The following is a 17,875-nucleotide window of genomic DNA, read 5'->3' as shown; positions in this document are numbered from 1 at the left end:
AGTTATGCGGATGCCAGACGACGCGATTTGGAGTTCGCGGTAGGTGATCACGTATTCTTGAAGGTGTCACCTATGAAGGGAGTAGCGCGTTTTGGACGGAGAGGCAAGCTTAATCCGAGATATATAGGGCCATTCGAGATCTTGGAGCGAGTTGGCACGTTGGCCTATCGTTTAGCTCTACCTCCAGGGCTAGCGGCAGTGCACAACGTTTTCCATGTATCCATGCTTCGGAGATATGTCTCCAATCCGTCGCATGTGTTGGATTTTGAGCCCTTACAGTTGCCACCAGATCTTGTTTACGAGGAGAGACCAGTGCGGATTTTGGCTAGAGAGGAGCGGAGGCTTAGGACGCGGGTCATACCGATGGTCAGAGTCCAGTGGCTGAATCACTCGGAGGAGGAAGCTACTTGGGAGACCGAGGAGGATATGAGGACTCGCTACCCGGAGATGTTCGGGTAAGTACTTTAATTTCGAGGACGAAATTCAATTTAAGGGGGGGAGAATTGTAACACCCGGTATTTTTAATTACATAAATCCGCCTGCATAATTAGGATATTTAATTATTTAAATTTATGATTTATGGGTTAAATAATTAGGTGAATTATTTATGCATGATTTAATTTATTTTTAAGCATTTAACCCATAATTAGTGATTTTTATGATTTTTAGTATTTTTATTATTTAATCGCGTAGACGGGACCGAGGACGGACGAGATGACAACTTTCCACCCAAATTATTTTATGAGCCTTTTTGGAGCCTTAAAATAATATTTTGAGTTTTATTATCTCAAAAATTTTAAGTATTTAATTTTATTTAATTTTAGGAGTCATTTTTATCCAAAATTAGTCAAAATATTGACTTTTTAGTATTTTTAAAATTCCCCTAAATTATTATTTCGAGTTTATTTTATATTATCAGATTTCTAAAGGTTTATTTAAGAGTTAACTTGTATTTTAATTATCTTAAAAAAACCTTTTTTATTTTATTATTTAACCTATATCTTAATTAATACAAAATTTACCCTAATCCACCCTAAAAACCAAACTAGCCGATTGTTTCTTCCCCATCAGCCGTCACCTTCATCCCACCTTCTTCTCCAATCGGTCTTCAGCTCTTTAGCACCTTAGGAGGTCGATTTTCAAGGTTCCAAGCAAGCTATCGTCGCCCCGTCGTCCCGGAGTCCTTCCTACGCGTATTCAATCATTATCTACGGTGTTAAGGCATGTTTCTTTCTACTTTTCAAATCTATATCAGTGCATGTATGAGTGTGAGTGGGTAACATCAGAATATAAACTTTTTGACAGCAAGTTTTCGATTTCTTCCTCTCATGCTTTCGTTTTTGGACAAGTATAGTTCATGCTCACGTTTCTTTCCTCCATGGCATGAAAGGGGCTGTTGGCTAGGTCCTACGGGGTCCCTAGGAGGTCTAGGTGAGTCGGCCATGGTTGGGTTGAGGGCTAGAAACCAAGGCCGAAAGGTTTTTCCGAGAAGGGTGCAGGAGTTGCGCAGGCTAGGGCTTGACGGGAAGGGCCTTCGGGCTCCTAGTCTAGGCCGCATGGGGTTCGAACCAGGGGGTGGTTCGAACCGGCAGGACCCTGGGGAGGTCCTTCCGGCGGGGCTCCGGCCACGGCGGCCGGAGCTGGGCTGCAGCAGGCCGGGAAGGCCTGCTGCACACGCGAGTCGGCGGCCGAGAGTGGGTAGGGTGACTAAGGGTTCGGGTCTAGGGTTTCCTGATGGGTCCGGGTCGGGTCTTGGGTCCGGGTCGGGTCTAAAATAATATGGGTTAAGTTAAGTGGGTCCGGGTCCGGGTTATTTTAATTGGGCTCGAGTATTTTATTTTTAAAGTATTTTACAATTTATGTGTTTTTGAGTCAAATAAATTGAAATAAAATTATTTGGACTCCCAAATAATTTTATTTGGACTTTTAAAATTTTTAATTAAGTTAGTCCATTTATTTTATGGGATTTTGGGCCCATAAAAGTTAATGGGCCAGTCTTTGGGTTTTTGGGCCCAATGGGCCAGTTTAAGTGTTATTGGGCTTAGTGTAATTTTAATGGGCTTTATTAATTTAATTGGGCTTAGAATAATTATTTGGGCTTAAAGTTTGAAATAATGGGCTTAAGTATGTTAATGGGCCAGTTTTAAGTTAATGGGCTTGAGTGTTAGGGCCAGCAGTCCAGGACCATCCATGAGAAAATTTGCATGTGTCCTGATTATATATTTAATTATTTTTATGCATTTGAGTTATTTTAATATTTATATGTTAATAAGAAATTAAATTAAATATATATGATGGACACACATTTTATTCAAGTGCATGCATTCATGAAATAATATTTTATGCATGATTTAATGTTTAAGTTGAGCAATAAAAATATTTTATGTTGGAAGTTGAAGTAGTGTGACAATTTAAGGGGGATTCGTCCCCATATGATTGAAGGGCAGTTTACTGCCAATTTAAGAGGTGATTCGTCACCGGCCACGTACGTAGGTTTCCACGCTGATCAGTATTTAATGTATGATTTAAGGTTACACTACGGATACAACCATGCTATGTTAGAAAATAAATTGCTCAATATTGTTATGTATTATGTTATGTATTATGTTTATTTAAGTAAGTTATGTTATGTAATTTTTAAGCATGCTCATTCATGTATATGTATGTATTAGTATTAAATTGGTTTAAATTATTTTAAACCCTTGTTATGTTAGCATGTTGGGCCTCTAGGCTCACTACACTGGTATGGTGCAGGTGAGTACGCTGAGGATGACATTGTACCCACCGGAGGCGAGGACGTATGAGCATGCATGCAGTGGCCCCGTGACCGTGAAATATTCTGAGTCGCTATGCATGTGATTGTTCTTGTCAGCATGATACACTTTTATTATTTTCAGTGATTGAGGGTCTAGAATATTTATTTAATTTTTTTCAGTGCATGCAAACTTTTATTTACTTATGCAGTATATTTTTAATTAATGTTTGACTCAGATATTTATTATATTTTTAAGAATGCATTTTTATTTAAGTATTTAATTGTTTATTCATTTTAAATATTTTTATTCTGTGCATATATGTATGGGCATATATGTACATATTTTATTTAGTAAAAAAAAAAAAAAAAAAAATTTCCGCATATTTATTTATTATAGAGTTAGGGTCGTTTCATGAAGGTAGGGGTATTTTGGTAATGTGAAAACGTATATAAATTTTTATCCACCAAATAAAAAACATATCAAACAGATTTAGTTTTTATCATCATTAATAATTATCTACACATAATCATAAAATAATTCACCAACTAACATATCATTTATTTATCTTATCACCCTTACCAAACGGGCCCTAAAAACATGATTATCCACGTGAAGTTTACTAAGACATGATTAATGGATCCATAACGTAACGACGGGTCATAAACTTCAGTCTAACCCCACTCATTGTCATACCTGAAAGTTTCATGGCCTGAATCCAACATCGAAATTTGGGCCCTTTGCTATAGTTTTTTTTTTAAAAAAATGAAGAGTATTTTGCAATTATAACCCACAAAATAAAAAATAACATATAAAAATTAGATTAAAAAATGTGCAGTTTCAAATATTTGTAACAGCCGTCAAAACATAAGAAATTTGTTTCTGTACTCATTTTGATTTAGCGCAATTTATTTTGAAGAGGAAATCATAATGAAAGCAAAGAGATCCACTCATTATATTCTTTAATTAGGCACCGATTCCATCCTCCAAACTATTTTTTCTACACTAAAAAACAAAAATAATAACATTGCTCGGTCTTTTTCTTTACTTTAAAATACATATAATCCAAAAGAAAAAATCAATACGTCAATAAAATGTTTAACGAGAAAAAACCATGTTTATGTTAATATGAAACAAATAAAAAAACATTCTTATAGAGAACAGGTGCAAGGACCTCCAAACCTTGCGATAGAGAAATTAACGATGACGATAACAATTGAAGGAAACTTGGGTCGCAGTCCTGGAATACAAGGAGCAAAAATGTGTGCATCCCACAAACACAATAAGACTTCTTTTTGCTTAATTTAAACTTTTTTGGATCCCAAATACTAAATAACATAACATAATCTATACATATACTTACTAAAGGTTATTATTTTTGGCCCCATGTGAAACAACAACTTCTTTGAATTAATGTTAATGTTTGATATGACTTCACCCTAAAATGGTCTAAAAACTAGTTCAACGGGGATTATTAATCAATCCATATATATATAACTTTTACAAACTTAATCCAATCGATATGAGAAATCTGAAATATGTACGTACGTATCTTTCTCTTTTAACACAAGCTGATGATATCTTGGACATAGATCTCACTCTTCAAGTAGTATACGTATATTGCAGATCGAGCTAGTAAGTATTGAAATCATTCATACGGACGGAGATAAATGTTTTTTATTCTTAATAACATGCATCCTGTTAATTTGTGTACAATCAATAAGCAAACATATCATACGATCTTTAATCATTTCTTTCGTCTTAAAACTTTTAATTTATTACCCACATTAATAACATATATAAACCCCACAATTATTAATTTATCGGCTGCAAAGACGACAGAGAAACCACCCATTGTTTGATTTGTTCGGTACTGAGCCAATATTGGTGGCTTTTGATTTGAAATAGTAGTCAATTTTATAATGAGTAAGTCTATTGTGAGATGATCTTAAGATTTTTTATTTTAAAATGGATTAACTTGATTGTCCATGTTTATAATAAAAATAATATTTTTTATATAAAATTAATATTTTTTTATTAATAACAAAAATAAGAGACTAATGAGATTGTCTGGCTCACACCAATATTTGTGGTCTATTAGTTCCCATTCTGGTTGCCTCATTCATTCAAATCCAACGATTTGTTTCCCCATTCAATCATTCATTTACTCTGCATTTTAATTGCCTAGCTAATATAGTACTTTTACATTAATGTCCTTGGCTTTAGTTTTGCATATATATATATTATTGGATGCTCATTTTATCCATTAATAGCTATAAATGAAAAGTTCAGCCATCGTTAATACTTTTATAACAAGTATTAGATGATACATTGTTTTCAATATACACATTTGTGAATAACTTTCGGACACCACTTGATGAGCTGTCGGATCAAATAAACAAGAGTGTATGAAATGAGAAAAATAAATGGAATTATACAAATAACAAAATGATATGATGTTATGCGGTCAATCACTAATTCGATCATGTCTTATATATAATTTAATTTGTTTCTAAATTATGTAATGTTATGTATAATTATTTTTCCAAATATTATGTAAATTATTTTTCTAAAATAACAGATAATGCCTAAAATTTTGTATTTATTGAATGGAGCATTGCACTTAAATTTCAAAATATTTTAGTTTTTCCCCTTTAACTTTCACTATTCAAACACAAACTTTTCCCATACTACTTCTGCTCTTTATACACAAATAAATATAGTATTGGAAAAATTACAATTTTAATTCTGTAAATTAGCTTGCTTTAAATTTTAGTCTTATAACTTTTCAAAGTTTTGTTTTAATCCAATAACATGGATTTTTTTTTGGATTTTGATAATTTTTTCATCGAAAGTCACTAAATCTATTGAAGATTTCTTATTTGATACCGATACTCTCCTATGTGACTCATTTAATAAGAATTAACCATATGTTACACAAATTAAAATCCATTACGCAAAAATAAAGACAAAAATAACGAAAAAAACGACACTCAATATTCACAAATCGAGAAAAAAAACTTGTCGTTTTTTTAATTTTGATTAGATATATGTTAATATTTGTAATATAATATTAATTCTAACCACATGAGTCTCATAGGAAATCATCGACGTCAAATAAGTAATATTCAATTAATTTAGTGGCTTTCGATAAAAAAAAATCAAAACCAAAAAAAATAATCCAAATTACTGGACTAAGACCAAATTTTGAAAAATTATAGGTACGAGACTAAAATTACGATTTTCAATATAATATTTAATACAATAAACAAGAACTAAATTCATTCAAAATGAAAAAAAAGAACCAAATTCCAAAAAAAAAAAATGTAAAAAAGAAGAAGAAAACAAAAGGGTAAATTCTGCTCTTAGGTTTCGTAGATTCGACTAAAAAGTGGCAACAGAAAAACAATCAACAGTTTAACTACCGACAGAATCCACCCCTATACCAAACGCTACCTCCACTTTGAGTAAAAAATAGAAAAAAATTTAATCACGCAGATCCAAGTAATATAGGAATTACAAATGTTTTTGCTCTCTCCATGGAATGATAATATTCACCAGTGACACAAGGGAAAGATACAGATTCACACAGGGGTGAGTTTTGATTTCTCTATTTTAATTCTTTGGATCACTCTTTTTTTCCTATGCATTCTTGATCTTATTTCTATTGCGTCACCGGTCTGAAATTATTTATTTTTTGTTTTGGATATGATTTTCTTTTGTCCCGTAACAAGAACGTTAACTATTCTTTTGTGGTTTGTAGGTGTTGACTGATTCAAGGTCGGATTTTTTTGGTCATATTTTTTCGAAAGAGATCTGATTTTTTGTGGGTTGCTTCATGTTGGCAAACTTTAGGTGGTGGCACTGGAAATTTCTGGGATAAGGGTTTTTACAGCTGATTTAGGATAAGCCTATTACTTTTCCTTTGTTTCTTTTGTTTGCTTGATTCTTCATTTGAGGCTTTATATTACAATTCTAGCAAACCCGGATGGAAGAATATTTTATTGCCCTGTTTGTAATGTGGCTTGGAGTTTAAGATTTGGGTGGTCGGTAGCGAAAGAAATGGTAGAGACTGATAAAAGAACTCAAAGGGTTGAGGAAAGTGGAAGTGGCAATTTAAGGAGTGAAGAAAAGGGATTGGGATTTGGAAGGGATCCTTCGTTTTCTGGTTGGTGTGATGAGGATGATGTCATAAATCTTTCTCAGTTAGAAAATAATAATTTTAATGAACAAGAGTTGGATTTTGATCTGCCTTTAGTTCAGAAAAATATGCCAGAAAATGGTATTTTACATGGGAAAAATTCCCATTTCGTTAACATTCAACGAAGGATGGAGCATGGCAGTGGCGTTGCTGATAAATCCACTAATGGTGTGGCAAATGCGAATGAGAGTTATTTGCCTTTAGATGTTGAAAGTGGTAATGCGGTTGATAGCAGACATGGAACTAGTACAAGTGCCAGTAATCGGATGGATTACAACGGCACATCTAGGCAAGATACAAAGAACGGTATTTGTGTTGTTGATGTGCTGAAAACATTGTTTTTCATATTTGTTTGGTACACGTTCAGTACAATCCTAACGCTGTAAGTTCTCTCCTTCTTTTTTCCTTTTTCTTTTACTTTTTTTTTTATCATTGACATTTCGTAAGTGATTGAGTTTCTTTAAGAGTTTGTTTCACACTTATCATTTACTTCTAACAGGTATAATAAAACTTTATTAGGGGATGATATGGGGAAATTCCCTGCCCCACTATTGATGAACACTGTCCATTTTGTCATGCAAGCTGTTTTGTCAAATGCCATTACATGGTTTTGGTCGGACAGATTTCACTCCTCTGTTATGTCGTGGAGGGATTACTTCGTGAGAGGTAGCAAAAGGATCGTCACTGTTGTATTTATTATTTAGTTTAGTTTTGCAGCTTTCATGCAGGTCTCCCCCATTTTAGCTTGAATATATGTTATGTAAAATTCAGCATTTTCATTTTTGAACACGTGGACAATTTTTTAATTTTTTTTATTATTATTTTTTTGGAGACAACATGCGGACTTAGGCCACAAGTATTTTCCATTTGTACTTTTTTTTTTTAAATAATCACGAAAATGTAACTTGCAATTAGGTTAGTATTAAGTAATTAGCAACTGTCCGTGAAAATGGAAAAGTAAAGAGAATGGATATTTTCATTTTTATGTTAGTGAGTGGTAACTATTAGTTATGGCATTGTTTAGTGTGTTTTCTAATTGTAAGTACCATTAAGGTGCTTCAATGATTAACATGTTTCTGCTTAGTCTCCTTACATCGTTTCCATTTTCCCACTATGGATATTTTTAAGTTTTTACTTAGGCTAGAACGATAGATAGGCTTGGATTTAAATGACTGATTGCTCGGTCCTTACTTCAATCTGTGTAGCGTGGACACAATCATTTATGGGATACTTTTGCTTAAAAGAAGTTACATGATTCTTTCGTGGTTGCATGCCAATCTTTTTATCAGAATGTGTTAACTCGTTTGGTTCGTCGGGAATGTAGTTTCAGAATTTTTGTCCCTTGGAGGGGCATGTGAAACATTGTCTCTAAATATGTGGGATGATGTCCTGATAGAATTGTTTCTACCTATTTCGGAGGATAGCATTTGTTTGTGTATTGGGATACCAACTTTATGATGTTATCCTGGTTTTCTTTCGGGGCCAACCATACTACTTGATAATACTTGTGCTAGTACCATAGTGTGATCAAACAATATTGAACATAATTAAACGATCAAGTTTAATTCAAAGATTCGATAATAGGCATAATAATATTGCCAAAAGTTATAAGCTACACTTGTTAACATACTGTTGTTCTTTTAATTCTCTGTTCTAAAAGAAACTTGCTTCTGGCAGCAAGTATCATTAACTTCTCTAACAAACTAATGCTACAGATGGCCTTTGCCTTTCACAGTTGTACCAACAGCACTCGGCACTGCATTGGATGTTAACCTAAGCAACGAATCTCTGGTGTTCATCTCAGTCACATTTGCCACAATGGTTGGTCTTTCCTCTTCCGTTGTATTGTATGAACCGTGAAGATTGATTTAGGCGTTGGATACTTGGATTAAAATTTTCAAAACTCGAGTTTCTTGGAATTCGTGTATGAAAGTTGAGAAATGCCACTGGCCTCTCTTGGCTGCAATGTCCTCCCTTGTATATCCAATGGATGGAACCAGATAGTGGCTGATTTTAGTAACTAGACCTCTAAAAAACTGAAGATGTCTTTAAGGTTTGGTTTGGTTACCATAATTGACAAATAGACCTGTGAACCATTTGATAGTACAGAAATTTACATGCTTCATGATGAAATATACAATTATAATAAATTGGAAAATACTACTCGAAAATCAAAATGCTAAAAAAACTGATGATTATGATCTCGATGAGGCTGTCCAGACTTTCATATACCTTTTAGATGCCCCTGGAGCGTCATCTTGTTAACTCATGTTTTTATTTGGTTTACGGGCTCAGCTGATGCATACGCTTGATTCACTTAAGACATTCCTGGTTGTTTCTTTCAAATTTAGTTTGGTTTTCCTATAATTTGGTGCATTCATGAACTTACAAATAGCACCATCAGGCTCTATCGATGCCTTTTATTTTTAAACAAACTCTTGATCACTTAGTTAATCGTTCAGTTAGACAACATAAAGTCCTTGGCTAAATCCATTACTTTTTTGCAGTGTAAATCAGCAGCACCTATATTTCTCCTTCTTTTTGCCTTTGCTTTCAGGTATTTTCCGTGAACTGCCCCATTTTTAACATAACTACAATTTAGCATTGTATCGATCAATTTGCTCTCGCATTAAAAACTGAAAAAGGCAATCCAAACAAATTTGAGCCTGAAATGAAACTGCAGGTAAGTTGGATATTGAATTTCATTTGGATGAAGGAAGTTGGTCAAACATATGCTGATATGCATGGATTGATAATTCTTAATAAATAAGTTTGAATTGACGTGAGATGGGTTTGAAATTTGCTGGAATTCAAAATTATCATTAAAAGAACAAAAATGGATTTAAAACCGTAAATTTCAAGGGTGCGAGAATTTAAGTCTTCTTGGGCAATTTTGTTTAAATGAAGTACCATACTAGATAGACCAATATATTTCGTACCATTCTGCGTGTGAGAGCTGTAATCATATGCTGCGCTTTGTTAAAGTTTAGTCGTTCATCATTTTAACCTGTCTTTTGACTCGAAATTTATGAAGATTGGAGTCACCGAGTGTTAAGCTGCTAGGCATCATTTTTATCATCTCTGTCGGGGTATTATTAACTGGTAAGACTATTCTTCAATTACGCACTTCTAGTTAGTTTTATGTCTGTATATTAATGTTTAGCTTTTGTTTTATGATATGTTGAAGCGAAGTATACTTTTTCGCAACATTACTCACTCATTCAGAATAAAATGCTAACCTTCACTTGATTGGAGTGTTTCTTAACCCATTCAACAAATAAATTATCAAAACTGCACCATCAAATAATGACTATTGCAGTACCTCTTGAACCGTTGAGTACCATCAATGCAGTAGTAATTAACTGAAAGAAAATCTATTGAATGTGCAGGATCGGAAAATCAGAAAATTTTTGCATGCATTAATTTCTTTATCATTTTGTTTTACCACCAACATTTTTGTTCTTAATGCAGTTTCTAAGGAAACTGAATTTGACTTTTGGGGCTTTATATTTGTTATGCTTGCTGCTGTTATGTCTGGATTCCGATGGACAATGACACAGATCCTCCTCCAAGTAAGTGCAAAATTTATTTGCCAGTTTAATTGTTAAAATTCCTGGTTCTGATATCATTTCCTTGTTTCCATTTTTTTTTATTGTTCTCACGTGCCTTCTTCTCTGCTTTGTGTTTTATTACTTGGTTTGTTCTGATCAAATCCGACATGAAGAAAGAAGTCTACGGTAAGTGCATTTGAAATCTCTCAGTTTGGCCTTAAATTTTATCGCCTTGTGATACGAGACTTAGTGAATAGATATTATGGTGAATCAATGGCCGTATTTTGGTGTCAAATCACTTGGCAAGGCTCTCAGGTCGATCATAATATCCTAGTGGTTTGAGTAGTTGCTTCCCACCACTAAATGAGACAAAATATGTTATTTCTACAATTAGCCATTGCCACAATTAGATGAATTACATTAAATTCCACAACATTCATTTGGCTTTCCCACTAATTGATTGTTTTCATTCCTAAAGGTCTTAAAAATCCACTTACTTTGATGAGCTACGTGACCCCAATCATGGCAATTGCAACTGCTCTACTTTCTTTGATGTTGGATCCGTGGCACAAATTCAAAATGACTAGTTATTTTGACAGCTCATGGCACATTACGAGAAGTTGTTTTCTATTGTTGTTTGGTGGAACACTTGCTTTCTTCATGGTAAATAATTTTGATATCGTTCTTTTATTTACTTTTTTCTAGAGATGGAGTACTATTTATCTGAGCAGTCTCAATAACTCGATAAAGCACACACAACTTTTAAAAAAATAATTTCATTTGTCCGAAATAAAACGAAACTTATATAACATTCTCCAATATAATATCGTTCATATCTCCTGATATAATTATTATTTTTACTAAAACTTTTTATCATTTCCTATGACTTTTTATAATTTCTTATAAATACCATATTTTTATGTTATATTTTACCCCAATACAAAACTTAAATTTTAACACACCTAAGACACCATGAAATTTACTAAAAATATTTGATGAGGCATGACTAGTCCAACAAAATTGTTGCATGACCTGACATGACATGACATGACATTTTCAATTAAAAAAAAAACAGTGGATATATTTTATTTTCCAAGAAAAAATCCCAAAACAATGAGCAAAAAACAACTTCAAGCGTTATCACTGCTTCTTATATGTATTTTTGGTCCGCCACCAATGGTTTTACTTGATGCTTGATCAACGTCATCAAAGCCCAATTGATTCTGACTGGATATGTTTTGTCCGTCGTTCTTCAAAATATGAATTTGTTGTTCTGTGAAAAAGCTGGACTTATGAGATGTTATTGCAGGTATTGACGGAGTTCATTCTCGTGTCAGTCACTAGTGCTGTAACTGTGACAATAGCAGGAGTCGTGAAGGAGGCTGTGACAATATTGGTATAAATTTGCATGCTTCATTTTGCCGTAAATCTTAGTTTTTACTTTTGTTTTCCTCACTACGATTTTGAATTTGGGGGGAAGATGAATGAATATTTTGTTAGTTTAATTTTATTCTGTTTCTTATGGAACTAATATACCTAAAGCCATTCCGTGAATCTTTAAAATTTTGATCAGGTGGCAGTCTTATACTTCCATGACCCGTTCACATGGCTAAAAGGTCTTGGCCTCCTGATAATAATGTTTGGTGTTGGTTTGTTTAACTGGTACAAGTAAGTGATCGAACTCCATCTAGATATTATGTGTTTAAATCACGAGTGTGTATGTGCATGAAAAAGTAAGACAATTCTTAAAACACATACGGTTGATGTGTAGTTTACTTGTGATGAACCAAATTAATATAGCAGTGAAATTTTTGGTGTTCCAAGATTTTGGTATTGGTTCATCGGTCACATTGAGTGTGGAACTGTGATTGTTTTACTTTTTTTTTATTAGGCAAAAAAAAACTTTAGTTTACCTTCTGAAGTGGGATTGTTCCATATTTTCATACTGAAAATGTAAAATAAGGTAAACCTAAAATTTACCTCAATGAGTCATTGTTTTCTATATTTTCAGGTTGAATTTGTATAAGATTAGCCATGTATATGATAATCAATATATATGATCTGACTTCTGTTGTCAATTAGCATTTCCAAATAATTCAACACACTAAGTGGGAAGCATTTTATTTCGTGATTTCCATGTTATGTTTGTTCTATGTTATCTATTCTATGTTTTTCCTTTGCACTTGCGAAAGAATAGAACTGGAGTGACTATTTGAGAAATTGGAGGCCATGTCTATTTTTTGCTTCAATTTCAGAAAGTGTGTTATTAGTTGCTTATATGGTTTTCAATTGAGAAAGTTTGCCCTAAAAGAACAAGACAGGAGGTAAAATGCATCGTGAACCCTTCCAAGAAATAGGCGATTCACTGCCACCCTTTGAGTGATTGCATCTTTATTGAATGCTGTTATTGCGAATATTGACAGCAGAATCATATCTGACTGCGATTTCACCAGTCTTAAAAATTTTGGACGACTTCACATCTCGATGGAAATCTTCAGCATTACTGCAACATTTTACATAGTTGATTTTGGTCTCTTTTGTTTATCAGGTACGAGAAATTGCAGAAAGGCGAGACAAATGTTCACTCACCAACAGAAGGTGGTCCTTCGAAGTACGTTATCCTCGATGAACAGGATGAGGACACTCCTTGAGAACAACTTTGTTGTAACTGCTACTAAATTTGGGTAAGCTTTGAGTGATCTTCCAGCTAAGAACCTTTGCTTATGGTATAATCTTCCTTAAATCAGCAAAAATTCTCCCACCATCTTTTTTTCTCGTGTTATCTCTTGGATTTGAACTAAAGAATTGTCATAATTAGATACTAGCAGCAGCACACACGCATTGCGTATGTAACGTTATATATAAATATTATGTTCCGTGTGTATATAATATAAATTTATTTATTTTTAAGTATTTGATTTTATTTATTTATTTTTTTGCAAGTTGATAATTTTTTGGGGTTTTTTTTTTAAAAGTGAGCATACCAAGAGACCACTAAGATGTTTTTGCTTTATATATAGTATAGATAGATAACTAAGTCGGCCTTTAGCGTTCTCTTGGGAACCTTAGGCTCCACTTGGATGATAGTATTTCAAATCAATGGATTTCAAATGTATTTTTGTTGTTTAGAGAAGTAGCACCACAAATATCAAATCTATTTCTTTTATGTTTATATGGTAATTCATGGTAGTTAGGATGAATTTTAAAATCATCCAATAAAGTGGTGATTTAGAATCCTTTTTAATCTATCTAAGTAATGTGTAAATAATTAAGCTATGAATTTGAGATTTTTCTATGTTCATGGTTAACACTAAAATTATAATCGAAACCCATGGATTTGAAATACTTCAATCCAAACGCAACCTTAGATTTGTTGGAGGGATTGTCCGTCAACATTCACTAGATTTCTCTAACTTTGGTTAATTATTTTTTGCAAAACTAAAACAAAAACGAAATACGTGGGCTTGATCATCACATTGAGTTTGATCACTTGGCGATATGATCCTGTGAGCCATATCGTGTGACACCATCTTTTTCGAGATTAACGGATATAAACACAAGGTTTGGTTCACCCATCCAATGCAGGATCATCTTTCTCATGCAATTCGGCCTATCTCTTGTTTTACACCTTGAGCCATTTTGAGCTACATGTTAAGTGTTGAATCTGGTTAAAAGATTTAGCCTCTTGGTCGTTGCAGGCGCTACTCAAGCTTCCTATCGGCGGCTACGTTACCTACTTGCATGAGCTTGGACTCGTTGAGGGCATTCGTACTTTTTCTTAAGGTGTTCAAGCTTTCAATGACACAGTTGATCGAGAAAATTGTATGGATGAGCCTTTAGCTTCTTTTTTTCTTTTTTCTTTTTTATTACTTTTCTATGGGGCAGTTTCATTATCTGTCTCTCTTCCGTTTCTCCACACGCATTTTTTATATCTAAGATTTGCCACGATTTCATTTATTGAATGATTCTTTTTGTAATATATTCGATAACCAAATGTCTGAATATTCGTTCCAGGATTATGATACTTGTCTATTATATTTTTCGGTTGGTTTGTTTATGCAATAGAAGAATATGGTTAATGAGATCCTAATATCCAAATCACGCGTCCAATGATTAATATTTTTATATATGTGCATAATTAATGATATATTGTTAACGTGCAAATCATGAGATATTAAATATATGATTAGGATAATATCCATGAGGTTGGTTGAATTCTATCGAAAAATAAAATATATACTAATATACATTTCTTTTTAGATGTGTTGGCGTCTAATATTAAAGTTAAGAACATAATACCATTGTTTTCAAAACCGGACTGGACCGACCGGTTCGATCGGAAACCGGTCACTGATCCGGTCTGGAATATCTCAAATAACCGTTTTACCGGTCAGACCGTTCAGAACCGGTCAAAACCGGTCAAAACGGCTAAGAACCGGCCAAAAACCGGTTTTAAGAACCGGTCCGACCGGAATTTTGAATTTTTTTTTAAAAAAAATTAAAACTTTAATTTAATATTTTATTATATATATACATTATTAATGAAATTTGTACATCCTTAAAAATATTATTTTACTATTATTAGAGTTTTTTTAATTAATTTATTTACTTTTAAAATTATATATAACTATAATTAATATTTTGAATATATTTATATTGTTATTTATTTTTAAAACTAGGATAAATATATTTTTTTGTCTATTTATATACATCTTTTAGGTTTTAAATTTTAAAATATATTATTAATTATATTATATTATATAAACGATTTTCCGATTCGACCGTTCGGTTAAAACGGTCCGACCGATCGGACCGTTTTTTCAAAGTAAATCGATTCGATCACCGATCCGATTATGAGAACATTGCATAATACTAATCAATTTTTGTATGTTAGTTATGGTTTTTCATAATGACGAAAATATCTTTTATCCACTCAATTTCATACTTTATATTTTATAAATCTTTTTTAATTCTCTCTTATCTTCTATCATTAAATTTTGATAAATTTAATTTAAATTTTTGTACGGATCACATGCAAATGCTTGTGCCGTACGGTGTAAGTAGTTCATTACATGTGCTAGTGGAACAAAACTATACATTGTGTGTAATATAATATATGAAAAAAAATGTTAGATTTATTTCTAGAGTTTTTTAATATATATATATATATATTTATATATCAAAACTTTTTGCCGGTTTTGTGGGATAGTTAATTTGAAAAAAATAGTCATTTTAGAAGCAGTTTTTTTTTTAATACATTTTGAATAAAGGTTATAATCGCAAATTTGTGATGGTCATACCAATATAAGAACAAATTGCATGCAATTCCCTCTATAAAATTAAAAAGAACATGTTTACACCCTAAAAAAATTAAATAGGATTTTTGTCTCCCATCATTTTAAAAAAATTAGCACGCGTGTCCCAATTTAATTAAAGGTAGAAAATGAGTCATAGATTACAATTTTATCCTTTTTATATTGGATTGTCCGTCACTTTACCATTTATTTATATTCGTTCTAATTTTTTTCAAGTGAAAAATCACAAAAGAGCTTCTTCATTCGGAGAAAGACAAATTCAGACATAAAAAAATAATAACAATTCCAATTTATTTTTCAGGCTTCAAACCTAATGTAAAGGAAATTAGAAATAATAATCAAACTAATAACTCCTGCAAAAAAATTCAAACCTAACTATCAAACCTAACAACTAGATAACAATTTGTATTTATTAAATGGAATAAAAATCAATGTATGCACTATTTGGCCTTTAATTTTCATTACTAAGAAAAATAAATATTTACCTATACTATATCAAAAAAAAAAATTTACCTATACAAATGTCAATTACACTTAGGTTGCGCTTGGATGGAAAGATTTCAAATCCATGGATTTCAATTCTATTTAATTGTTAACAATAAAAAATATATCAAATCCTAAATCTATACGGTACTTATTTACACATTATTTATATAAAGTAAAATGCATTTCAAATGAATCCATATGAAAATAATAGATTTAAAATTTATGTTGCTACTTCTATATACAACAAAAATACATTTGAATATATATGAAATTAATGGATTTAAAATCCTTTCATCCAAACACAATCTTAATGTATTTATGTAACATAAAATTATTACATACAATTAAGCTTTTAAAAATTAATAATACTTAGACTGATTTTATAAATTTAGAGATACATTAATTACGCGATAAATTAATGAATTATTATTAATATTATTTTTTTATCCAACGAACATAGATTTGATTACATAAAAAAGTAATTGTATCTTATTAATATCCAAATGATAATTCCTGAATTAATATAAAAAATAAAATCAATTGCATATATATATTTATAAACAAGTAAATGTATTAATTTTTAAAAAAAGTAAAAAAAAAAGTTATTTTACTGACCAATCGAATAATGTAACATATGAAATTTGAAAAAAAAAAATTTGATAAAAAAATCAAGTTGGATGTCACCTCAACCAACACCCAACTTGCAGCTTTTTTATTGTTTTTGAAAAAAAAAATACGAATGTTTCCATAAGTTCCCATAATCACGCGAACATTTGAATTTATTTTTTTAAAAAATAATAAAACACAATAATATGGACGTAAGCTCAACTAGCGTCCTTAGAATAAGAGATCAAAACATATATATATATATATATATATATATATATATATATATATATATAATTTTCAATTTTTAATCGATTTATTAATTATTAATAGTGTAATATTATTTAGTTTTTTTAATAATAATATTATTTAGTTTCTAGCTGTATTTACTATTTATAGTGTGTGTAATATTTAGTTTCTTCTAGAAGGTATGGTACGACAAAAGCAATGAATGATAGCCATTTAAGGCATCGTTTGGTTTGTGGATATGATAAATAGTACTTGGATAAGTAATATAATGTAATATAAAATAAATAAAAATGATAGTTAATATAATATTTGATTTGATTGATAAATTATAGTTTATTTGATTTGATTGATTGAATTTTATATAAAAATAATAAATTATTATTTTGTCCTTTTTAAGAATAAATAAAATATTTAATAAAAAAGAATAAATAAAATATAAATAATATTATTTATAAGGGTAATATAGTAATTTAAATTCAATGATTTGATTGATATAAGATAAATGATTAATGATTTGATTGATGTAAAATAAATAATTAATAGATGGATAAATAAAATGACGAGAAAAACGGAGTATTGAATAAAATAAAGTATACCAGGATTAATTGTACTGGTGTTTGTTGTTGGCTTCAGATCAACACTCAACATTTGATGACTATATACTCAGTCAGACTACACTTGCTCGGAAATATGTCGAATATGTTTATTTTAGGG

General features: G+C 31.6%; 1 protein-coding gene across 2 annotated transcripts; it reads left to right on the top strand.

The window, feature by feature from the left end:
• The first annotated feature begins 6,139 nt into the window (after positions 1–6,139).
• Positions 6,140–14,540, top strand: LOC140880038 (probable sugar phosphate/phosphate translocator At1g06470). 2 transcript variants are annotated; one of them, XM_073284089.1, is made up of 13 exons: positions 6,140–6,347; positions 6,517–7,336; positions 7,454–7,620; positions 8,690–8,775; positions 9,462–9,511; positions 9,989–10,056; positions 10,426–10,526; positions 10,679–10,691; positions 10,984–11,168; positions 11,815–11,901; positions 12,079–12,173; positions 13,054–13,189; positions 14,204–14,540. In XM_073284089.1, exons 2-12 carry the CDS (start codon positions 6,816–6,818, stop codon positions 13,154–13,156), a joined length of 1,476 nt encoding a protein of 491 aa, XP_073140190.1. In that variant the 5' UTR covers positions 6,140–6,347; positions 6,517–6,815; the 3' UTR covers positions 13,157–13,189; positions 14,204–14,540. The 2 variants fall into 2 exon arrangements, with proteins under 2 accessions (XP_073140190.1, XP_073140191.1); XM_073284090.1 differs by lacking the exon at positions 14,204–14,540 and having other exon boundaries at positions 13,054–13,415.
• Positions 14,541–17,875: the final 3,335 nt, after the last annotated feature.

This window comes from Henckelia pumila, chromosome 2, assembly GCF_033568475.1.
Source record: "Henckelia pumila isolate YLH828 chromosome 2, ASM3356847v2, whole genome shotgun sequence".
Classification (NCBI taxonomy): domain Eukaryota; kingdom Viridiplantae; phylum Streptophyta; class Magnoliopsida; order Lamiales; family Gesneriaceae; genus Henckelia; species Henckelia pumila.
This window is presented reverse-complemented; position numbering and strand designations above follow the sequence as displayed.